The 23,183-nt window shown below is 44.3% G+C and overlaps 1 protein-coding gene across 1 annotated transcript; it reads left to right on the top strand.

The window, feature by feature from the left end:
* Positions 1-3,908: 3,908 nt before the first annotated feature.
* Positions 3,909-13,244, top strand: LOC116982266 (nuclear factor 7, brain-like). The gene is made up of 5 exons (XM_033035542.1): positions 3,909-4,342; positions 4,426-4,521; positions 5,835-6,068; positions 12,955-12,977; positions 13,073-13,244. Exons 1-5 carry the CDS (start codon positions 3,932-3,934, stop codon positions 13,242-13,244), a joined length of 936 nt encoding a protein of 311 aa, XP_032891433.1. The 5' UTR covers positions 3,909-3,931.
* The last annotated feature ends 9,939 nt before the right edge of the window (positions 13,245-23,183 follow it).

Here is a 23,183-nt window from a genome sequence, read left to right as displayed (position 1 = left end):
TAGAATAAAGGGGAGGTCATTTAAGACTGAGGTGAGAAAATACTTTTCACCCAGAAAGTTGTGAATTTGTGGAATTCCCTGCCACAGAGGGCAGTGGAGGGCAAATCTCTGGATGGATTTAAGACCCTTGATTTTACTAGCCCCGAGAGCTCAAGGGATATGGTGAGAAGGCATGCACGGGTTATTGATTGGGGGTGATCAGTCATGATCACAATGAAGGGTTTGAAGGGCTGAATGGCCTCCTCCTGCACCTATTTTCTATATTTATATGTTGCTGCAATACTGCTGTGACCTATCGCAGGATGATTGCCTAAACACAATCACCCCGCACAGTAATTCAAACCTTTCACACTCGGGACAAATTTACAGAAGCTGATTAACCTACAAATCTGTACGTCTTTGGGTTTCTTGTTTAGTTTAGTTTAGTTTAGTTTAGGGATACAGCGCGGAAACAGGCCCTTTCAGCCCACCGGGTCCGCGCCTACCAGCGCCTACCAGCGATCCCCGCACACTAACACTATTCTACACCCTCTGGGGACAATGCTTACACATTTACCAAGCCAATTAACCTACACACCTATATGCCTTTGGAGTGTGGGACAGCACCCGTAGTCGGGAACGAAACCGGGTCTCCGGCGCTGCATTCGCTGTAAAGGCAGCAACTCTACCGCCTGCATTCGCTGTAAAGGCAGCAACTCTACCGCTGCGCCACCGTGACTGCCCAAAGTTCAGGTGTCGGAAGTTAAGAGAAGAATGCAGCAGCATGGGGTTAGGAGAGAGAGATAGATCAGCCACGATTGAATGGCAGAGTAGACCTGATGCACCGAATGTCCTAATTTTCAAGTCAAGCCAATAGACTTTATTGTCATGTGTCCCAGGTAGGACAATGAAACTCTTCCTTGCTGCAGCACAACTGAATATTGGAAGCATAACTACAGAACCGTTCAGTGTGTCTATATACCATAGACCATATATAATACACATAAATAAACTGATAAATATGCAATAGGCAGTTATAGTTCAGAGTTTGTTTGATGTCATATTTAGTAGCCTGATGGCTGTGGGGAAGAAGTTGTTCCTGAACCTCGATGTACCAGATTTCAGGCTCCTGTACCATCTACCTGATGGCAACGATGAGAGACCGTGTGGCCAGGATGGTGTGGGTCTTTGATGATGTTGGCAGCCTTTGTGAGGCAGCGACTGCGATAGATCCATTCGATGGTGGGGAGGTCAGAGCCGATGATGGACTGGGCAGTGGTCACAACTCTCTGTATTCTTTTCCGCTCCTGGATACTCAAGTTGCCGAACCAAGCCACGATGCAACCGGTCAGCATGCTCTCTACTGTGTACCTGTAGAAGTTCGTGAGAGTCCTCTTTGTCAAACCGACTCTCTGTAATCTTCTCAGCAAGTAGAGGCGCTGATGTGCTTTCTTTATAATTGCCTCAGTGTGCTGGGACCAGGAAAGATCTTGGGAAATATGCACGCCCAGGAATTTGAAGTTCTTGACCCTTTCCACCATCGTCCTGTTGATATAAACGGGATTGTGGGTCCCTATCCTATCCCTTCCAAAGTCCACAATCAGTTGCTTGATTTTGCTGGTGTTGAGAGCCAGGTTATTGTGATGGCAACATTTGGTCAATCAGTCGATCTCACTTCTATTCTCTGACTCGTCACCGTCAATGATTTGTACCACAACAATGGTGTCGTCGGCGAACTTGATGATGGAATTCCTTAATCTGTTTAAATTAATTCCTTATTAAGGATTTTTCCTCATTAAAGGATTAATTTAAATAGATGCGCATTACCGGTGTGATGGGTTTGGGTGTCGGGGCAGGACCAGTATTTATTACGCACCCCTCATTGGCCTCTGAATGGTTTTCTCGGCCATTTCAAAGGACATTTGAACTTCAGCCATGTGGAACTGTATTCTAACCAACAATTTAGGAGCGTTATGGTCATCGATCCTCAGAGTAGTTCTTTTTAAGGATTTGAGATGATTAACTGTATTTAGTGCAGTTTAGTTTAGAGATACAGCGCGGAAACAGGCCCTTCAGCCCACCGGGTCCACGCCGACCAGCGATCCCCGCACACTAACACTATCTTACACACACTAGGGACAATTTACATTTATACCAAAGCCAATTAACAGACAACCCTGTACATCTTTGCGTGTGGCAGGAAACCGAAGATCTGGGAGAAACTCCACGCGGTCACGGGGAGAACGTACAAACTCCGTACAGACAGCACCCGGCTCTCTAGCGCTATAAGCGCCGTAAGGCAGCAATTATACCGCTGTTCTTTTTAAAAGCTGCAACTGCCACCATTTATTAACTATTAATAAAGACATTTGCATGATAGAAGGATTTAATTTCAATCATTCATTTAAGGTGCAGTGGAGACACTTGAATTTGCGTCTCTGGATGTGCCTCTGGATTCCTCGTTCAGTAACGTAATCTCTGCCTCGCCACCGCACCTGATGTTGCCACAGATAGCCCCTGACCCGCTACGTTCGTCCAGCAGTTTGCATCTGCAGTCCCGTGTGTCTCAACTCGCAGCCGTCTCTCATTGAATACCAATTCTGCCCACCGCCGCCCTAATTTCCCTGTTCCTTATCCTCTCACTCTCACCCTGCACTTACTCTCACATTCCCCCCTCCCCTCCTCATCACCCGCACCTATTTCGGAGCACCCGGAATGTCGATGGTGATAGAGTCATTGGATGTGAAAGTGGATATGAAGAACTTGGCAACGATGCAGAGGAGGTTTACCAGAATTATGATTTCATTGAGAGAATGGAGAGGTCAGACCGACTATGGAAAGTTTTCTCCGGACCGCCGGAGGTTGAGGGGAGACTTGATGGAAGTCTATCGAATTATGAGAGGGGTGGGCAGGTTACACAATCAGAACCTTTTACCGAGAGGGAAATATTTAATAGTAGAGAGCATAGCTATAGGATGAGAGGGGCAAGGTTTAAAGGAGATGTGCGAGGCAGGTTTTCTACCCCAATGATGGTGAGTTTCTGGAACGCGTTGCCAGGGATGGTGGTGGAGGCTGATACGAGACAGGCGGTGAAGAGATTTTTGGACAGGCACGTGTATGCAGGTAATTGAAGGATATAGATTATGTTCAAGCAGGTAAGAGTTGGTCTTGGCATCATATTCGGCACAGACACTGTGGGCCGAAGGGCTGCTCCTATGCGGACTGTTCTTTGTTCCATACGGATTGTGTCGTCGTATTGTGGATATTCCGGGATATAACCTGATACTCGAAGAAACCTCCACATCAGCGCTGTAGAATGTATCCTGACTGTTCGCATCATGTACGGCATTTCCAACGCACACGAGTTGCACTACCGCCTGCACTGCCATGGATGTGTTTATTTTTAATTGTGTTTTGCATTAATGCCTTGTCTTTGGAGCAGTTTTTAATTTTGTTTTTACTAACTTGCAGAATGTATGTGTAATGTGGTTGTAATTTGCGTTTAATTAATATTTTGTGTAGCACTGAGTATTTGTGCGTGTGATGCAGCTGAAACGGTGATGAGTTGTTCATCGCAGCTGTTCATCGCAGTACTTGTACAGATGACAATAAATCCGACTCGACTTCACTCTAAGTTTATATTTAACCATCGTTTTACACCCCAGTTCGTTTCCTTTTAGACCATGACATTTTCTATCCTGCTCTAAACTGTCCCATAACATTCCCTGCGTTTACATTTATATACCGGTCTGTTTAACATCTCACTAACCCCTCCATGGGTATTTGAGGTCAGGACACGATCACCTAGAACACGTTCACCCTGAAACCTAGCAGCCAATGTGCTGGAGACGGCAGCGTACGCGGTGGACACTCGCGGTACAGAGGGATCACAAGGGATCAGCAGCTCCCAATCACTGAAAGCATTTTGAACCGCGAAGTATTGGGAGTTAAAATGGCTTCGAAACGCCAGGTCGAGAGTTGGACGGAGGAGGCACTTTGTCCCATCTGCCTGGATTTCTTCACCGATCCGGTGTCACTGGAGTGTGGGCACAACTTCTGCCGCTCCTGTATCACACAGAGTTGGGACAGGGAGGAGAGAAACTCCTGCCCGGAATGTAGAGACGAGTTTACAGACCGCACCCTCAAAGTTAATCGGGCCTTGGCGAGACTGTCTGAGAAAGCTCGAACACTGAGCCTGAATACGGAAGAGAAGGAAAGTAAACATCACTGCGAGGAACATCAGGAAGAACTGAAGCTGTTTTGTGAAACGGACAAGAAACTGATCTGCCTGGTTTGTCGAGATGCGCGGGAACACAAGTCTCACAGCTTCATACCGATTAAAGAAGCTGTTGAAACCTACAAGGTAAAAGCAAACCGACTATGATCACTTGTTTGAATGTATTGTTGAATGTTTATTGTCTAACCCCCTTTCTCTCTGATTCCCAGGATCAGGTTAAATCATCCATACAATCACTGACAACAAATAAATCAGCCATCCAGGAAATGGAAGAGCAACAGAAGCAGAAGATTTCCCAAGTCCGGGTGAGACCTTGCTGTGTGGCATTTCTGATCGTGTTGTGTAGTTTTGTATTTTGGTTAATGCACTACAGCGTAGCGTGGCAGCAGTTAGTTGCGCTGTTTCGCTGCTCCGGTGAATTCGGTTCGACCCTGACTTCTGGTATTGTCGATGTGACGCTTCCATGTCCCCTTCCCCCCGCTCTCTACCCCTCCCCTGGTACAACACTCCCCTTACTCCTCCCCACACACACACACTCCCTCCCCTGGTACAACCCTCCCCCCCTCCCCCCCGCCCCACACACACACACACCCTCCCCTGGTACAACTCTGTCCACTCCTCACCACCAAACCTTTCACCTCCCCTGGAACCCACCCCACCCCTGGAACAAGTCTGTCCTCCCACCTCCACCACTCCCTCCCCAGGCATAACCCTGCCCTCCCTCTCTCACACAACTCTGCCCCCCCCCCCCCCCCATCCCTCTTACAGTATAATTTAAGGGTAAACAAGCAAGGAAATTGTGTCATTTCAATTGAAATGGGGAGCTGATCGCCTCGACGCGGAGGCTCAAACGCCGCCGGCTACGGGGGTCAAGATCGAGGAAGAACTAAGGGAGGGGACTTGAACTTTATTTCGCCTTCCATCACAGTGAGGAATGTGTAGGAGTCACTGTGGTGGATGTTCATGTTAAAATGTGTTTTTGAGTGACCTGTTGCTTTTAATTGTATGACTGACCTGGCCAATGAAATTCTTCATATGTTGCAAAACATACTTGGCAGATAAAGTGTGATTCTGATTCTGATAATTATTTAAAATTCTCTGCATTGGGGGAGGGGAGGCTCTGCCTTGTTTTACCGCCACCAGGAGCGCTGCCCCCTGGACCCCCATCTCTCTTCATCTTTTTTCAGTTTCTTCCTGTCTCATGCCTGATCACAGGATATGGGGAGAAAGCAGGAACGGGATACTGATTCTGGATGATCAGTCATGATCATATTGAATGGCGGCGCTGGCTCGAAGGGCTGAATGGCCTACTCCTGCACCTATTGTCTATGTTTCTATGTTCTCCCCGTGACCAGGGTGGTTTCCGCCCACATCTCCCAGACATGTTGGTTTAATTGGTTGCTGTAATGAAGCTGCTGAAGGCGGGTGATCTGTGAGTCGGTGGGAGTTAATGTGGACGTGAGGGCCATTGTGTTTCAGGGAAATGCGAGGAAATGAGATTAATGGGATTATTCTAAGGAACAGCATAGATATCGACGTGCCAAATGATCATCTTCTACTTAACAACGAAATAGAATACAGAAATATATTCGATCAGTCTTCACCTTTCATTTGACAGGAGCAGTCACAAAGCCTCAAGTCTCACGTCACATCTCAGTTTGCTGAACTGCACCAGATTCTCGTGAAGAAAGAGCAGCGCATTCTCGGAGAGATCAAGGAGGATGAGGAGAAGATTCTAAGTCAAATGGAGAAAAACCTTCAAGACATTCAAGAGAATTTAAACTCTATTGAGGAGGAACTCTCAAATCTGCAGGGGCGAATGGAACAAACAGACATCGTGTTATTTCTGAAGGTCAGGGGTTATGTTTCAATCTTGTTCAATGAAACTGCAGTCACAACATTGGCAACGATATATTTGCGAAAATGCAACTTTTTATCAATTCCTATATTTTTCCAATGTCCCTCATACAAACACGCTCTGCTATCTCATCATTCATAGTAGACGAAATAGGCCATTTGGCCCATTAAGTCCACTCCGCCATTCAATCATGGATGATATATCTTGCCCGCTTAACTCCATTCTCCTGCCTTCTCCACAAAACCCCTGACATCCGTACTAACGAAGAATCCATCTATCTCTGTCTTAAAAACTAATCTATTGACGGCCTCCACAGTCTCCTGTGGCAATGAAAACCATGGATTCACCACCCTCTGACTCAATAAACTCCTCCTCATTTAAAGATCCGTCCTATTATTTGGATGCTATGGACTCTGGTCCTGGATTCTTGCGTCACTGGGGACATCCTCTCCGTCCAGGCCTTTCACTATTCAGTAAGTTTCAATGAGATACACCCTCTACTTTTGAAACTCCAGTTAGTGCATTCCCAATGCCATTAGATTAGATTTTTAGATTAGAAATGTCGTTGCCTGCAGCCATACATATAATAATAAACAACAAAACACACAATAAACACAAATTAACATCCACCACAGTGAGTTCACCAGGCACCTCCTCACTGTGATGGAGGCAAAATCTTAAAGTTACTGTCTCTTCCTTCCTCATTCTCCCTCAGAGCTGAGGCGATATGTTGTTACCCCACCGGGCGATGGTAAGTCTGTCCCGCGGCTCAACCGAGCTCCGCGAACGGGCCGATTCAAGATCCGCGTCCCGGGGTGGTCGAAGCTGCCGCCCTCCAGTACAGCGGACGTAGCTGTTGCCGTGGGAGCTCCGGAAAACAGGCACCAGCCTGTGACCTGCGAGCTCGCGACGATGTCGTCCACTGGACCACGGCCGAGCCTCGGATTCAGGTCGCCGCCTGCAGAACGCCGCCTCAGCCACCGGAGCACAGTCTCAGCCCCGCGCCGGGCCGCCCTCACCGGAGCTCCGTATCCGCCCCAAGTCGTGCCGCTGCCACCGGAACAATGCCGCCGCAGCTCGAAGACGGCCATCCTCGCGCTGGTGACTCCTGGCTGGCTCTGTTTCCGGAGCCTCGAGGTCGGTCGCCGGTTGGAGGCCGCCAGCTCCGCCATTAGGCCTCAGCGCAGACGGAGGCAGAGAAGGGGTTTTGTGCCAGGGGATGGTCACACCGACCAGTTTAACTAATTCAGTAGGAAGTGAGCAAGGAAAGGAAGGTGTGGCCATAAGCGAGGCAGGTAGGGGGAACCAAGAGGAGATGCGGCAGGAGCCACAGCCCTTGTCCCTGACGAGCATGACCGAGGCTCTTACTCAATGTAAGGACGGGATCAGGGGCTGTGGGAGGGATGAGCAACCTGGCTGCAGCACCGTGGATCAGGAGGCCATTCAAGAGGGGGGAGTTAGAAGAAATGCCGTAGTGATAGGGGATAGTATTATTCGGGGGGTAGATAAGGTTCTCTGCGGCCAGCAGAACATGTCCCGAAGGCTGTGTTGCCTACCCGGTGCTAGGGTTAAGGATATCTCTGCGATGCTGGAGAGAAATTTGCAGTGGGAGGGGGAGGATCCAGTGGTCGTGGTCCATGTGGGGACCAATGACATAGGAAGGACGAGGAAGGAGGATCTGCTGAAGGAGTTTGAGCAGTTAGGGAATAAATTAAAAGCAGAACCTCGAGGGTACTAATCTCCGGATTGCTACCTGAGCCACGGGCCAAATCGGCGAGGGTACGTAAAATTAAAAAGCTAAATGCGTGGCTCAAAGACTGGTGTGGGAATAATGGGTTTGGTTTCTTGGGCCACTGGCACCAGTACTGGGACAGGGGGGATCTGTTCTGTAAGGACGGACTTCACCTGAACGGTGCTGGGACTGGGGTCCTGGCAAATCATATAACTAGGGCAGTAGAGAGGTCTTTAAACTAAGTAGCGGGGGGGAGGTATCAAGGGGGGTAATAACGGCAGGGGTAGAGGAAATAGAGCAGGGTATCAGTGGGGAAGCGGAAAGTCAAAATGTGACAGGAGACAGAATGTGTGAAGATAAAGCTCTAGATGTAAAAGGGGCGAAAACGGAAAGGAAGGGTAGTAAAAATCATCTGAAAGTGCTTTATCTAAATGCACGGAGTATTCGTAATAAGATAAATGAATTAACGGTGCAATTAAGTATATATAGTTATGATGTCGTGGCCATTACGGAGACATGGCTGCAAGGGGATCAGGACTGGGAGTTAAATATAGAAGGGTACTCGACAATTAGGAAAGATAGACAGGAAAGAAAGGGAGGAGGGGTGGCCCTTTTAATAAGGGAGGGAATAACGGCAATAGAGAGGAAGGATATTGCGTTGAAGGATCAGGATAGTGAAACAGCTTGGGTACAGATAGAGAATAATAAGGGGAAAAAAACACTAGTGGGTGTAATTTATAGACCTCCAAATAGCTGTGACGCTGTTAGTCAGAACATAAATCTGCAAATAGTTGACGCATGTAAAAAGGGAACTGCTGTAATCATGGGGGACTTCAATTTTCATATTAATTGGGCAAACCAAACTGGGCAGGGTAGACTAGAGGAAGAGTTTATAGAATGTATTAGAGACGGGTTCCTAGAACAGTATGTCACAGAACCGACAAGGGGGAGGCAATCTTGGATCTGGTCCTGTGTAATGAAGCAGGATTAATTAAAAATGTCATAGTTAGGGACTCGTTGGGAACAAGTGACCACAATACGGTCGAATTCCATATTCAAATAGAAGGGGAGCAGGTTGAAACTCAGGCTAGGGTGCTTAGTCTAAATAAGGGGGATTATGAAGGTATGAGGACTGAGCTGATCAAAGTTGACTGGGATAGCAGACTCAAGAATAAGACGGTACATGAGCAGTGGTGTACGTTTAAGGGTATACTGTATAACCTTCAAGAAAAATTTATTCCTATGAAGAAAAAAAGGGGTAAGGGTAAGAACAGTCAGCCATGGCTCAGTAAAACTATAAAGGATAGTATTCGGCTGAAGGCAAGGGCATATAAGGTAGCCAGAGATAGTGGGAGGGTAGAGGATTGGGAAGCATATAAAGGTCAGCAAAAAATAACTAAGAGATTAATTAAGACGGGGAAAATAGACTATGAAAGGAATTTAGCGAACAACATAAAAACTAATAGTAAGAGTTTTTATAGCTATATAAAAAGAAAAAGGGTGGCTAAGGTGAACGTTGGTCCATTGGAGGGTGAGACTGGAGAGTTGTTGGTGGGGAACATGGAAATGGCAAAGGCATTAAACGAGTATTTTGTATCAGTCTTCACCATAGAAGACACAAAAAATATTCCAACGCTGGATAAACAGGGGGCGGTAGGAATGGAGGAGCTAAATACTATTAAGATCACCAAGGAGGTGGTATTAGGGAAATTAATGAGACTGAAGGAGGATAAATCCCCTGGGCCTGATGGATTACATCCAAGGGTCTTGAGGGAGATAGCGGTGGGGATTGTGAATGCATTGGTGATAATTTTCCAAAACTCCCTGGAGGCAGGAACGGTCCCAGTGGATTGGAAAATGGCCAATGTAACACCTATATTTAAAAAAGGAAGTAAACAGAAGGCGGGTAACTATAGACCGGTTAGTCTAACATCGGTGGTGGGTAAAATGTTAGAGACAATTATTAAAGAAACACTAACGGGGCACTTGGATAAACATGACTTCATCGGACAGAACCAGCATGGTTTTGTGAAGGGGAAGTCCTGTTTAACGAATCTGCTCGAATTCTTTGAGGAAGTAACAACCCGGGTGGATAAAGGGGAACCGGTGGATGTGGTATACTTGGACTTCCAAAAGGCTTTTGACAAGGTGCCACATAAGAGACTGTTGCTAAAAATAAAAAATTATGGGATTGGGGGTAATATATTAGCATGGGTAGAGGATTGGCTAACAAATAGGAAGCAGAGAGTGGGGATAAATGGTTCATACTCGGGATGGCAACCGGTAACTAGCGGGGTTCCGCAAGGGTCGGTGCTGGGACCCCAGTTGTTCACAATTTATATAAATGATTTGGAGGAGGGAACCAAGTGTAATATATCAAAATTTGCGGACGATACAAAAATGGGAGGAAAAGTAGGGGATGAGGAGGATAGGAAAAGTCTGCAAAAGGATATAGATAAGCTAGGTGAGTGGGCAACAACTTGGCAGATGAAATTTAATACTAATAAATGTGAAGTCATTCACTTTGGGGAAAAAAATGATAGGGCAAGTTATTTTCTAAATGAGGAGGAGCTGCGTTGTAATGCAACGCAAAGGGATCTAGGGGTATTAGTACATGAATCACTAAAAGTTAGTATGCAGGTGCAGCAAGCAATCAGGAAGGCCAATGGAGTTTTGGCCTTTATTGCTAGGGGGATTGAGTATAAAAACACGGAGGTCTTGCTGCAGCTGTACACAGTATTAGTGAGACCACATTTGGAATACTGTGTACAGTTCTGGGGTCCATACTTAAGAAAGGATGTACTAGCCCTGGAGGCAGTGCAGCGAAGGTTTACAAGATTAATTCCTGCAATGAGGGGATTGACATATGAGGAAAGGTTAAGTAGGCTGGAACTCTACTCTTTGGAGTTTAGAAGAATGAGAGGCGATCTCATTGAAACATATAAGATCGTGAGGGGCCTTGATCGGGTGGATGCACCGAGGATGTTCCCAATGATCGGGGAAACTAGAACTAGGGGACATAGTTGCAGAATAAGGGGGGGCTCTTTTAAAACTGAGATGAGGAAGAACTTCTTCACCCAGAGGAGTGGTTAATTTATGGAATTCACTGCCCCAGGGAGCAGTGGAAGCAGAAACTTTAAATATATTTAAGACTAAAATAGATGGTTTTTTAGCCTGCCAAGGGGATAAGGGGCTACGGGGAGAGGGCAGGGATATGGACCTAGGTATGGTTAGTATAGTAAGACCTGAGTGATCTCCTGGACAAGTGTCGATCGCCTGGATTGGGGTCGGAGAGGAATTTCCCGGATTTTTTTCCCGAATTGGACCTGGGTTTTTATCCGGTTTTTTGCCTCCCCCAGGAGATCACGAGGTTCTTGGGGTGGAGAGGGGTGATAGCGGTATAAAGGGGAGGGTAGTGTCTTGTGTTCTGTGTCTTGTGTCTACTGTTTGTGGGTAAGTGTGTCTGTTTAGTGTTCAGCCATGAGCGAATGGCGGTGCGGGCTCGACGGACCTGGTGGTCTACTCTCGCACCTACTTTCTATGTTCTATAAGGGGGGATACGACAAGAAGAGTCGCATTCCCCCGAAGGGGGAGACAGAAACCCATGTGTTAGCTCCCCCCCCCCCCCCCCCCCCCCCCCCCCACCCCCCCCCCCCCCCCCCCCCACACACACACACATAACACAGCCTAGTAACTAAAATTTGACTAAAAACAAAACAGAAAAGACATCAAACGCTCCCCATTCCTTAACCCACTCATTCCTCGCATCATTCTAGTAAAGCTCCCTTGGATTTACTCCAGGCCACTTTAAAACGTACATTTGTGTTTCTGTATACATTCACCATCTACAGCCAATCAATTCCATCGTTCATCTTAAATTCCTCCAACTAATTATGATTAACATCTTATTATGAGTTCACATATGATAAGCTTTTTTCAATACTGGGCCTGTACTCACTAGAGTATTGAAGAATGAGGGGGGGAGACCTCATTGAAAGTTATCGAATGGTGAAAGGCTTGGATAGAGTGGCCGTAGAGAGGAAAGAGGACATGGATGTGAAGAGTCCAGGACTAGAGGTCATATCCTCATAATTAAAGGACATTTCTTGAGGAAGTTGATGAGGAGGAATTATAGTCAGAGGGCGGTGAATCTGTGAAATTCATTGCGACAGAAGCCTGTGGAGCCCAAGTCGGTGGATATTATTAAGGCAGAGATATTTTCTGTATAGATTTTTGATTAGTAAGGGTGTCAGAGGTTATGGGGAGAAGGCAGGAAAGTAAGGTTGGGAGAGATAGGTCAGCCATTATTGAATGGCGGAGTAGACTTGATGAGCCGAATGTACTTATTCTGCTCATATTGCTTATAGACAATCGGTGCAAGAGTAGGCCATTCGGCCCTTCGAGGCAGCACCGCCATTCAATATGATCATGGCTGATCATCCCCGATCAGTACCCCGATCCTGCCTTCTCCCCATATCCCCTGACTCCGCTATCTTTAAGAGCCCCTACCTAGCTCTCTCTTGAAAGTATCCAGAGAACCGGCCTCCACCGCCCTCTGAGGCAGACAATTCCACAGACTCACAACTCGCTGTGAGAAAAAGTGTTTCCTCGTCTCCGTTCTAAATGGCTTACCCCTTATTCTTAAACTGTGGCCCCTGGTTCTGGACTCTCCCAACATCGGGAACATGTTTCCTGCCTCGATCGTGTCCAAACCCTTAACAATCTTATATGTTTCAATAAGATCTCCTCTCATCCTTCCAAACTCCAGAGTGTACAAGTCCAGCCGCTCGATTCTCTCAATAAATGACAGTCTCGCCATCCTGGGAATTAGCCTTGTAAACCTACGATGCACTCCCTCAATAGCAAGAATGTCCTTCCTCAAATTAGGGGACCAAAACTGTACGCAATATGATCGTATGACATTATTCAGCAGAAAGTTCACAACACGTCCAGACTTTCCTGCACATTGCCTCCTCTGAGCTGTAGCATAATTGTCACAAACATTTATCATATCTCCTGCATTAGTTACATTGCTGTGATATTCTCTGTGTGTCAACGGTAGAGTCAGAAAATGGGATTTTACAACGATGTGAAATAACTTCGGTGAATTGCTGTTCCCTCAGTCAATTTCTGCTTTATTTATTTCAGGAGGATGCTGGTCGCAAGAGAAGGTAGGACATGCTTTTCAGTTAAACTCTGCACGGATCTGTAAAATCACATAAACATGTCGACGTGAAGGTTATAACCGGTTATTCAATATTTGCAGAATTATTGATGAATCAGTGACATTGTCACTGAGAGATGGTGCCTTACTGGGTGCAAAATTCAACCACCTCTTCTGGTTGAACGCAGTGATGAGAGAAACGTGTGTTGCAATTCACCAAGGTGAAGCATATGGATTCCTCACTTCTTATGTGGGTGACATATTTAAGTTGTAAATAGATGCAAATATTGACCGTAATGAAGAACTGAAGGGGAACTAAAGTTTTATACCAGCAACAATCTCACCTGTTGGGAAGCTTCACAGTCAAGTGGTCAGCTGGAGATGTCAGATCCCTGAACACATCCAACACAGGAGCACAATACAACCAACACACAGACTGCTAGATGAGATAATGTATCTTAATCCCATCCACACCGCAGAAACACGCCATAATACGAGTTTGAATTCTACCAGGTAGCCAGCAAAGTAAACTTGACTAAATTAAATCAGACGTATTGAATACTGGTAGGTATTAGATGACCAGGATTGTCATAAAAACACACAGGGGTCCATCAGAGGAGGAAATAAGTGTCACTGATCCTGCTTCACCTGTCAGTGAGAACTGACTTTAGTTAACTCAGGTCTGCCCCCTGCTGGAGTTACGAACTTCATTGTTATTAACTCTCCACCACATTGAAGCATTGTATGAATGAATCGCGTCAGACACACTAGCATTGACTTCAGCCAGGGATTTCTTCTCGGAGGAAAACTCTCTGTTATTTGTCCAGTTAATTTAAAATAAATATAGTTAAAATTAGTCCCAAAAAGTTAATCTGCAAGTCAAATTGGTAGTAAAGAAAGCAAAATCAAGACAGCTTGTATACAAAAACAGGGATGTAATGCTGAGGATCTATCAGGAGCAGGTGAAACCGCATTTGGAATATTGTGAGCAATTTTTGGCACTATATCTGAGGAAGGATATGCTGGCTCTGGAGAAGGTCCAGAGGAGGTTTACAAGATTGATCCCAGGAATTAGCAGGTTAACCTATGTTGAGCTTTTGTCGGCACTGGGCCTGTGCTCGCAGGAGTTTAGAATAATAAGTGGGGACCTCATTGAAACATACAGAATATTAAAAGGCTTGGATAGAGTGGATGTGTAGAGGATGTTTCCACTAGTGGGAGAGTCTAGGAATGGAGGTCATAGCCTCAGAATTAAAAGAATTTTAGGAAAGAGATGAGGAGACAGTTCTTTAGTCAGAGGGTGGTGAATCTGTGGAACTCTTTGCCACAAAAAACAGTGGAGCCCAAGTCAATGGATATTTTTGGCAGAGATAGATAGATTCTTGATTAGTACGGGTGTCCGCAGTTTTAGGGAGAAGCAGGAGAATGGTTTTAGGATGGAGAGATAGGTCAGACAATATCGAATGGTGGAATAGGCTCGATGGGCCGAACGGCCTAATTCTACTACTATCACGTGATATTATGACCTTGTAAGTATTGAAATGTGGTTTCAATGTGCTGACCAGGATTGTTATCAAAATTAATGGGCGATCTTCAGAGAAGGAAATCTGTCCCTGAACTTGGTCTGACTTGTCAGTGAGTGAAGTTTCTGGTGACTCAAGGTTGCCTCTTGTTCGAATCGCGAGGTTCACTGTTATTAACTGCCCATCATGTTGAGGCATTTCTTGAATTAGATTCGTCAGGGAAACTAGCATTCACCTCAGTCTAGGCTTTTGTCTCGCTGGAAAACACCCAGTTATTTGTCCAGACAAAGATCCTCTTACGCACATACATCTGAAACATTGAGATCTTGTGCCGAATTTCTTCCATGTAACAAAATTCCACCAACACAAGCAACATCCCGATGAATCTGTGTAGGGCGTGGAGATGTTAAGGTTCATTATCTTAAAGCAGACAACTTACAATAAGTTGGGTAAAACCAATACAAGCTTTAATGATCATTTAGCTAGAGAGTGCTAGTAGATACAAAGTGAAGCATATAGCATATGCTTAACTCCTCCCAGGACATCACTCTAACGAATGAAAACATACAGAATCTTTTTATACTGTTTTGGAAATATAGTCACATGTTCATACAGAATGGCAGAAATGACGTCTAACATCAATCACAGCTCTACCCATTCAAAGCATGCTTGTCATTAATACAATATAATCATGCTATGGTAATATCGATCTTAGATTAGTTACGAAACCCCAAATAACAGGAAGTTAGTCAAAGGGCTATCATCTGCAGCACCTTCTTAAACAATGTAAGGATTCTTATCGGTTGCCCACAGAAGTTTCTGCTAGTCGAGAATACAAAATTCTCTAGAAGCTCATGCTCTCCCAAGGCTTGTGTTTACAGAAGCCAGAACTTCTCAGCAAGTACATCCCGTCTCACCATTGTCAATATATTTTGCTTGGGCACAACAGGAAGCAGCTTGGATGCAGTTTGAATACTGGCCTCCAATTTCCTGATTACCCAACCCTTCAACAGAACCCAATTTCAAAGCTTTAATTTACTCAGAACCCAAAACCCAAATTAATCTTTACTTAATAAAATACATAACGTATTCCATTATTAACTAGGATATTATCGTTACCTTCTATTTATCATATAAATGATAACACTGTAGTCCCTGGTTAGCACATAGTAAAGGCATCAGACATTTCAATACATAAATTAATACAACAATCAGCAGTACAATGGATCCATAGTGAATTATCATTCCCCATACCATACCATTGTTTAAACAGGGTTCTAAGAGTAAACCTAGCAATTATAGACCTGTTAGTTTGACTTCAGTGGTGGGCAAATTAATGGAAAAGATACTTAGAGATAATATATAAGCATCTGAATAAACAGGGTCTGATTAGGAACAGTCAACATGGATTTGTGCCTGGAAGGTCATGTTTGACTAATCTTCTTGAATTTTTTGAAGAGGTTACTAGGGAAATTGACGTGGGTAAAGCAGTGGATGTTGTCTATATGGACTTTAGTAAGGCCTTTGACAAGGTTCCTCATGGAAGGTTGGTTAAGAAGGTTAAACTGTTGGGTATAAATGCAGGAATAGCAAGATGGATTTAGCAGTGGCTGAATGGGAGAAGCCAGAGGGTAATGGTGGATGGCTGTTTGTCGGGTTGGAGGCAGGTGACTAGTGGGGTGCCTGAGGGATCTGTGTTGGGTCCTTTGTTGTTTGTCATGTACATCAATGATCTGGATGAAGGGGTGGTAAATTGGATTAGTAAGTATGCAGATGATACCAAGATAGGGGGTGTTGTGGATAATGAAGAAGATTTCCAAAGTCTACAGAGTGATTTAGGCCATTTGGAAAAATGGGCTAGAAGATGGCAGATGGAGTTTAATGCTGATAAATGTGAGGTGTTACACCTTGGCAGGACAAATCAAAATAGGACGTACATGATAAATGGTAGGGAATTGAAGAATACAGTTGAACAGAGGGATCTGGGAACAACCGTGCATAGTTCCTTGAAGGTGGAATTTCATATTGATAGGGTGGTAAATAAAGCTTTTGGTATACTAGCCTTTATAACCATATAACCATATAACAATTACAGCACGGAAACAGGCCATCTCGACCCCTCTAGTCCGTGCCGAACACATAATCTCCCCTAGTCCCATATACCTGCGCTCAGACCATAACCCTCCATTCCTTTCCCATCCATATAACTATCCAATTTATTTTTAAATGATAAAAACGAACCTGCCTCCACCACAGTCCCTTAATTCTCAAGTCAAGTCCCCTTGTTTGAATCTTCCCTACTCTCAGTGGGAAAAGCTTTTCCACGTCAACTCTGTCTATCCCTCTCATCATTTTAAAAACCTCTATCAAGTCCCCCCTTAACCTTCTGCGCTCCAAAGAATAAAGCCCTAACTTGTTCAACCTTTCTCTGTAACTTAGTTGCTGAAACCCAGGCAACATTCTAGTAAATCTCCTCTGTACTCTCTCTATTTTGTTGACATCCTTCCTATAATTAGGCGACCAAAATTGTACACCATACTCCAGAATTGGCCTCACCAATGCCTTGTACAATTTTAACATTACATCCCAACTTCTATACTCAATCAGAGCATTGAGTATAGAAGCTGGGACGTAATGTGAAAATTGTACAAGGCATTGGTGAGACCAAATCTGGAGTATGGTGTACAATTTTGGTCGCCCAATTATAGGAAGGATGTCAACAAAATAGAGAGAGTACAGAGGAGAATTACTAGAATGTTGCCTGGGTTTCAACAACTAAGTTACAGAGATAGGTTGAATAAGTTAGGTCTTTATTCTCTGGAGCGCAGAAGGTTAAGGGGGGACTTGATAGAGGTCTTTAAAATGATGAGAGGGATAGACAGAGTTGATGTGATCAAGCTTTTCCCTTTGAGAATAGGGAAGTTTCAAACAAGAGGACATGACTTCAGAATTAAGGGACAGAAGTTTAGGGGTAACATGAGGGGGGAACCTCTTTACTCAGAGAGTGGTAGCGGTGTGGAATGAGCTTCCAGTGGAAGTGGTAGCGGCAGGTTCGTTGGTATCGTTTAAAAATAAATTGGATAGGCATATGGATGAGAAGGGAATGGAGGGTTATGGTATGAGTGCAAGCAGGTGGGACTAAGGGAAAAAAGTTGTTCGGCACGGACTTGTAGGGCCGAGATGGCCTGTTTCCGTGCTGTAATTGTTATACGGTTATATGGTTATATGGTTATATTCCTCCAAACTTACTAAATGGCCACCATTCTCCACTTTTATTAACATTATGCATCTCTTCTCCAACCTCTGTAATCTTCTTAATTTTTCTAGTGATATGTGCAGCTAAATCTGCAATCTTAGAGGATTCATCGAGAATGTAAGTGCAGCATTCACACCCTATAATAGCACAAGTCCGTCCCATTATCCTATAGGGATATACGACAAAGTGCATCCATTTCAGCCATAATGGATGAAAGGGCCTTTTACTTGTCGGTAAAGACATCCAGCATTTAATTAAACAATGTCTCCAATCCAGGAGACGTATTAATCAAGTCCTGTGATGGACAGGCTGTCCCATACAGTGGGAACGCAATTATCCAGAATTGCTCTGTCTCTGATATACTTCACTTAGCCCTCATCGGGAATATACAATTCAGTTAGATGTTACACCATATAACCATATAACCATATAACAATTACAGCACGGAAACAGGCCATCTCGGCCCCACAAGTCCGCGCCGAACAATTTTTTTCCCTTATTCCCACCTGCCTGCACTGATACCATAACCCTCCATTCCCTTCTCATCCATATGCCTATCCAATTTATTCTTAAATGATACCAACGAACCTGCCGCCACCACTTCCACTGGAAGCTCATTCCACACCGCTACCACTCTCTGAGTAAAGAAGTTCCCCCTCATGTTACCCCTAAACTTCTGTCCCTTAATTCTGAAGTCATGTCCTCTTGTTTGAATCTTCCCTATTCTCAAAGGGAAAAGCTTGATCACATCAACTCGGTCTATCCCTCTCATCATTTTAAAGACCTCTATCAAGTCCCCCCTTAACCTTCTGCGCTCCAGAGAATAAAGACCTAACTTATTCAACCTATCTCTGTAACTTAGTTGTTGAAACCCAGGCAACATTCTAGTAAATCTCCTCTGTACTCTCTCTATTTTGTTGACATCCTTCCTATAATTGGGCGACCAAAATTGTACACCATACTCCAGATTTGGTCTCACCAATGCCTTGTACAATTTTAACATTACATCCCAACTTCTATACTCAATGCTCTGATTTATAAAGTCTAGCATACCAAAAGCTTTCTTTACCACCCTATCTATATGAGATTCCACCTTCAAGGAACTATGCACGGTTATTCCCAGATCCCTCTGTTCAACTGTATTCTTCAATTCCCTACCATTTATCATGTACGTCCTATTTTGATTTGTCCTGCCAAGGTGTAACACCTCACATTTATCAGCATTAATCTCCATCTGCCATCTTTCAGCCCATTTTTCCAAATGGCCTAAATCACTCTGTAGACTTTGGAAATCCTCTTCATTATCCACAACACCCCCTATCTTGGTATCATCTGCATACTTACTAATCCAATTTACCACCCCTTCATCCAGATCATTGATGTACATGACAAACAACAAAGGACCCAACACAGATCCCTGAGGCACCCCACTAGTCACCTGCCTCCAACCCGACAAACAGCCATCCACCATTACCCTCTGGCTTCTCCCATTCAGCCACTGCTGAATCCATCTTGCTATTCCTGCATTATACCCAACAGTTTAACCTTCTTAACCAACCTTCCATGAGGAACCTTGTCAAAGGCCTTACTAAAGTCCATATAGACAACATCCACTGCTTTACCCTCGTCAATTTCCCTAGTAACCTCTTCAAAAAATTCAAGAAGATTAGTCAAACATGACCTTCCAGGCACAAATCCTATGTTGACTGTTCCTAATCAGATCCTGTTTATCCAGATGCTTATATATATTATCTCTAAGTATCTTTTCCATTAATTTGCCCACCACTGAAGTCAAACTAACAGGTCTATAATTGCTAGGTTTACTCTTAGAACCCTTTTTAAACAATGGAACAACATGCGCAGTACGCCAATCCTCGGGGACTATTCCCGTTTCTAATGACATTTGAAATATTTCTGTCATAGCCCCGGCTATTTCTACACTAATTTCCCTCAATGTCCTAGGGAATATCCTGTCAGGACCTGGAGACTTATCCACTTTTATATTTTTCAAAAGTGTCAGTGCTTCTTTTACTTTGAAACTCATAGTATCCATAACTACTCTACTCGTTTCCCTTACCTCACATAATTCAATATCCTTCTCCTTGGTGAATACCGAAGAAAAGAAATTGTTCAATATCTCCCCCATCTCTTTTGGCTCTGCAGATAGCTGCCCACTCTGTTTCTCCAATGGACCAATTTTATTAAAATTAAACCACTCTTTACGTGAGGGACTACAAAGGTCAAATAACAACATTCCCTTCAGTTATAGGTTAACCTAATCAACCTTTCCCAGTACTTCTCATTCCCAGGCACATACCACGTAACCATGGGTATGTCCGGAATCCACATACAAAATACGTCCCATTTATTGGACTCAGCGGCCATAAGCACTAACCTTGGTGCAGGTGCTGTTATTCAAGTATACTCCGTTGCTTCTTCTGTCACAATAACAGGTAGTATTAACTGGGCTCTGGGGCAATTCCCTAATTTAAGCAATGGTATTTTCCCAAACCCTAGTCTCATTTACCTTCCATCTTGTCTTAAAAGAGGCCTCATACCATACTTTAACCATGGGTCCTTGACTTTGCCATTCTGAAGGCACCCATTAGTTGTGGTTTTATTGCGAAAACAGTGCAAGGCCAGGATCCCAGTAAGGTTAAGGAGTATTGTTATGAGAGATATATTCCTTCCTCACCATTATATGGGATGTGCGTACACAACCAGCATACACTTATTATTACGAAGGGCAAATTCAAACTCATAAACAAAAACAGGTTATTTCCCCAAGTCCAGTGTATATGGGCCAACCACAGAATAAGATGGTGAGAAGTTTGCTTCAGTGATTTGCTTTCCTCCTGGAGCTGATTGTACTGGGCAGACAATTCGCTTGCGTGACTGCTTTGCGGTAGTAGTTTGTAACTCGCTGCTAATTCTTTCAATGTCTTTCTCAAGCGCCTGAACTCGCTGCTGCTTGGATTTTGTAAACTTTCTCATTTTATCCTATATTTTTTCATTTTCAGCACCAGCTTCCTCAAGCTGCCTCTCCATGCTCTGTCGTTTGGCTTCTACATCGCAGAGCTTGAACATCACCTCCTGTTTCTCTTTTCTTGCCGTCTCAACTATTTGCCTCATCTTATCCATCTCATTGCTGATATTTTCGTAGGATTGCAAAAGGGATTCATATTCGTGCTTTAATTCGTCGTGCTTTGTCTTCCACTCTGACAACTCTGCCATCTGGGAGTTTGTCAGTGAATCCAACTGTTGACAATATTATTGCTTCTCATGAGTTAGGATGTCCAGTGTCTGCTTCAGACTTTCACAGGTAACGTTTAGGTTATGTTTCTCTGTGGATATACCATCAGCTTCGGAGAGAAGCCTCTGCCTCTCCTCCTCTTTGCAAGCTGCTGCGTGCGGCTTTATTTGTGAGAGAGACAATTCCTTTTCCTTAATAACACATTTCAACCTCTCAGCTTCAGAACTGGAAGCTGCCAATTGCGCTTGAAGTTGTGAAACGGTGTCGTCCATTTCAGAATGAACTGTCCTGAGTTTGACACAATCTTCCACTTTACAGGCCAGCAGCAAGTCTCTCTCCTCGATGGTGTGCTTCAGTTTGTGAGTTTTCATGGTCGTCTTGGATTTGACTTTGAAGTTTGGAAATGGTTTCCATGTTTTGCCTGGATTGTATTTCCAGGGCTTGGTGTTCTGCAGCTTTCTTCTGGAGATGTCCAAGCTCATCTCCCTGCTGTTGCAGGGATTTATATTTCTCTTGCAGAGTCTGCTTGAGCTGACCTGCTTCACACACCACAACTTGCTCCTGATGTTGCAACCCTGAAATCATCTGCATATATTGGCCCAACTGCTCAAGTTTTGGCTTGGAGCTGTTGCAGTAAATGTGCTTGCTGATTCAATGACATCACCAACTTTAAATTCACCAACTTTCTTTTGAAATGCAGACTTCATCTCTTCAAGTTCTGATTTAACCCGGCAATTTTCAGTTTTGAATGCCTGTGCTTGATCCCACACAAGATGTGTTGCGAGTTCATTCTCATTCACCTTCCCCTGCAGTTGACTGCGCTCAGCAGTCCACCTACTCAAATGTGTGTGAGGTTCTTTGTTCTCATTCTGAGGACTTACTTTATCAATATTCAATGCATTTGTCTCTGCAACAACAGAACTCTATCAGTTTTCTGGTGAAGTTGGCCCTGCAAGTCATGGCTTTCAGCAGAAGATGTCTATGTTAACACGTTAATATTAACTTTATTATTAACGTGTGAACATAGTATAACTTACAAGAAAACTTCCACCACCGCGGTGAAACCGGGGGCTCCACAGTCGGTCATTCAATTGTTTGTGCCGCTGCCCGCTGGTTCAGCCTTCTCCAAGATCTATTTAAGAAAGAACTGCAGATGCTGGAAAAATCAAAGGTAGACAAAAAATGCTGGAGAAACTCAGCGGGTGAGGCAGCATCTACGGAGGAAAGCATCTAGAGGCGACGTTTCGGGTCAAGACCCTCCTTCAGACTGATGTGGGGGGGAGGTGAAAAGAAAGGAAGAGGCGGAGACAGTAGGACTAGAAGGAGAGCTGTGAAAGGGGATGAGGAGGAGGGAGAAGACAAGGGCTATATAAAATTAGAGATGTAGACTACCCAAGCGACAAACAATGCTGTGGGGAGATATGCTGCCAATGTGATCAACGATACACTGGAGGCAGATCAACCATCAAAGGAGTATGTGTTGACATCGGAAGTATTGGAGAAGTCAAACAGCTCAACTATTGTTCAGTTGTTTACATCTTCACTTGCTGTACTTTGGCCAAAATGTATAAAACACGAGAATGTTCTTCTGTTTGTGACTTAAAAGTTTTATTCCCTCATAAATAATAATATCCTGAATAATAATAGAAACATTTACTTCCTTGCCCATGAATTCACAATACATTTGTATCACGGAACAACAAAGTTGCTGTATTAACAACCCTTTAAATTTCCCAAATGTAGTTACTTGGTATCAAGCTAAAATGAATTCACCAACGCTCTACTCATTTGCTTTGATGTATTTTAAATACTTCCCTTGAAAAATACAGATGGGTAAATGATCGGCAGTAACAGAGACAGAGATACTGTGCACACTGGATCGAACCCAATGACTATTAACACCAAACATGAAAAATGGGAGTTAAAATTGATCAGGTTGTCACAACCCCAGAAGCCGTCATTTTGCCCATCATGTCCAAAACTGATCTTTAATTTGAACTGTTCAATATATAAAGGGGTAAATTCGCTTTCGAGATGCAGCAGGGAAACAGGCCCTTCGGCCCAATGAGTCCAGACCGACCAGCGCTCACCCCGGACACGATCCTGCACGCTAGGGACAATTTACAAGTTTTACCCAAGCCAATTAACCTGCAAACCTGTACGCCTTTGGAGTGTTGGAGG

Source organism: Amblyraja radiata, chromosome 16, assembly GCF_010909765.2.
Source record: "Amblyraja radiata isolate CabotCenter1 chromosome 16, sAmbRad1.1.pri, whole genome shotgun sequence".
NCBI classification, from domain to species: Eukaryota; Metazoa; Chordata; class Chondrichthyes; order Rajiformes; family Rajidae; genus Amblyraja; species Amblyraja radiata.
The sequence above is the reverse complement of the archived record's forward strand: the minus strand, read 5'-3'. Positions and strand labels throughout refer to the sequence as shown.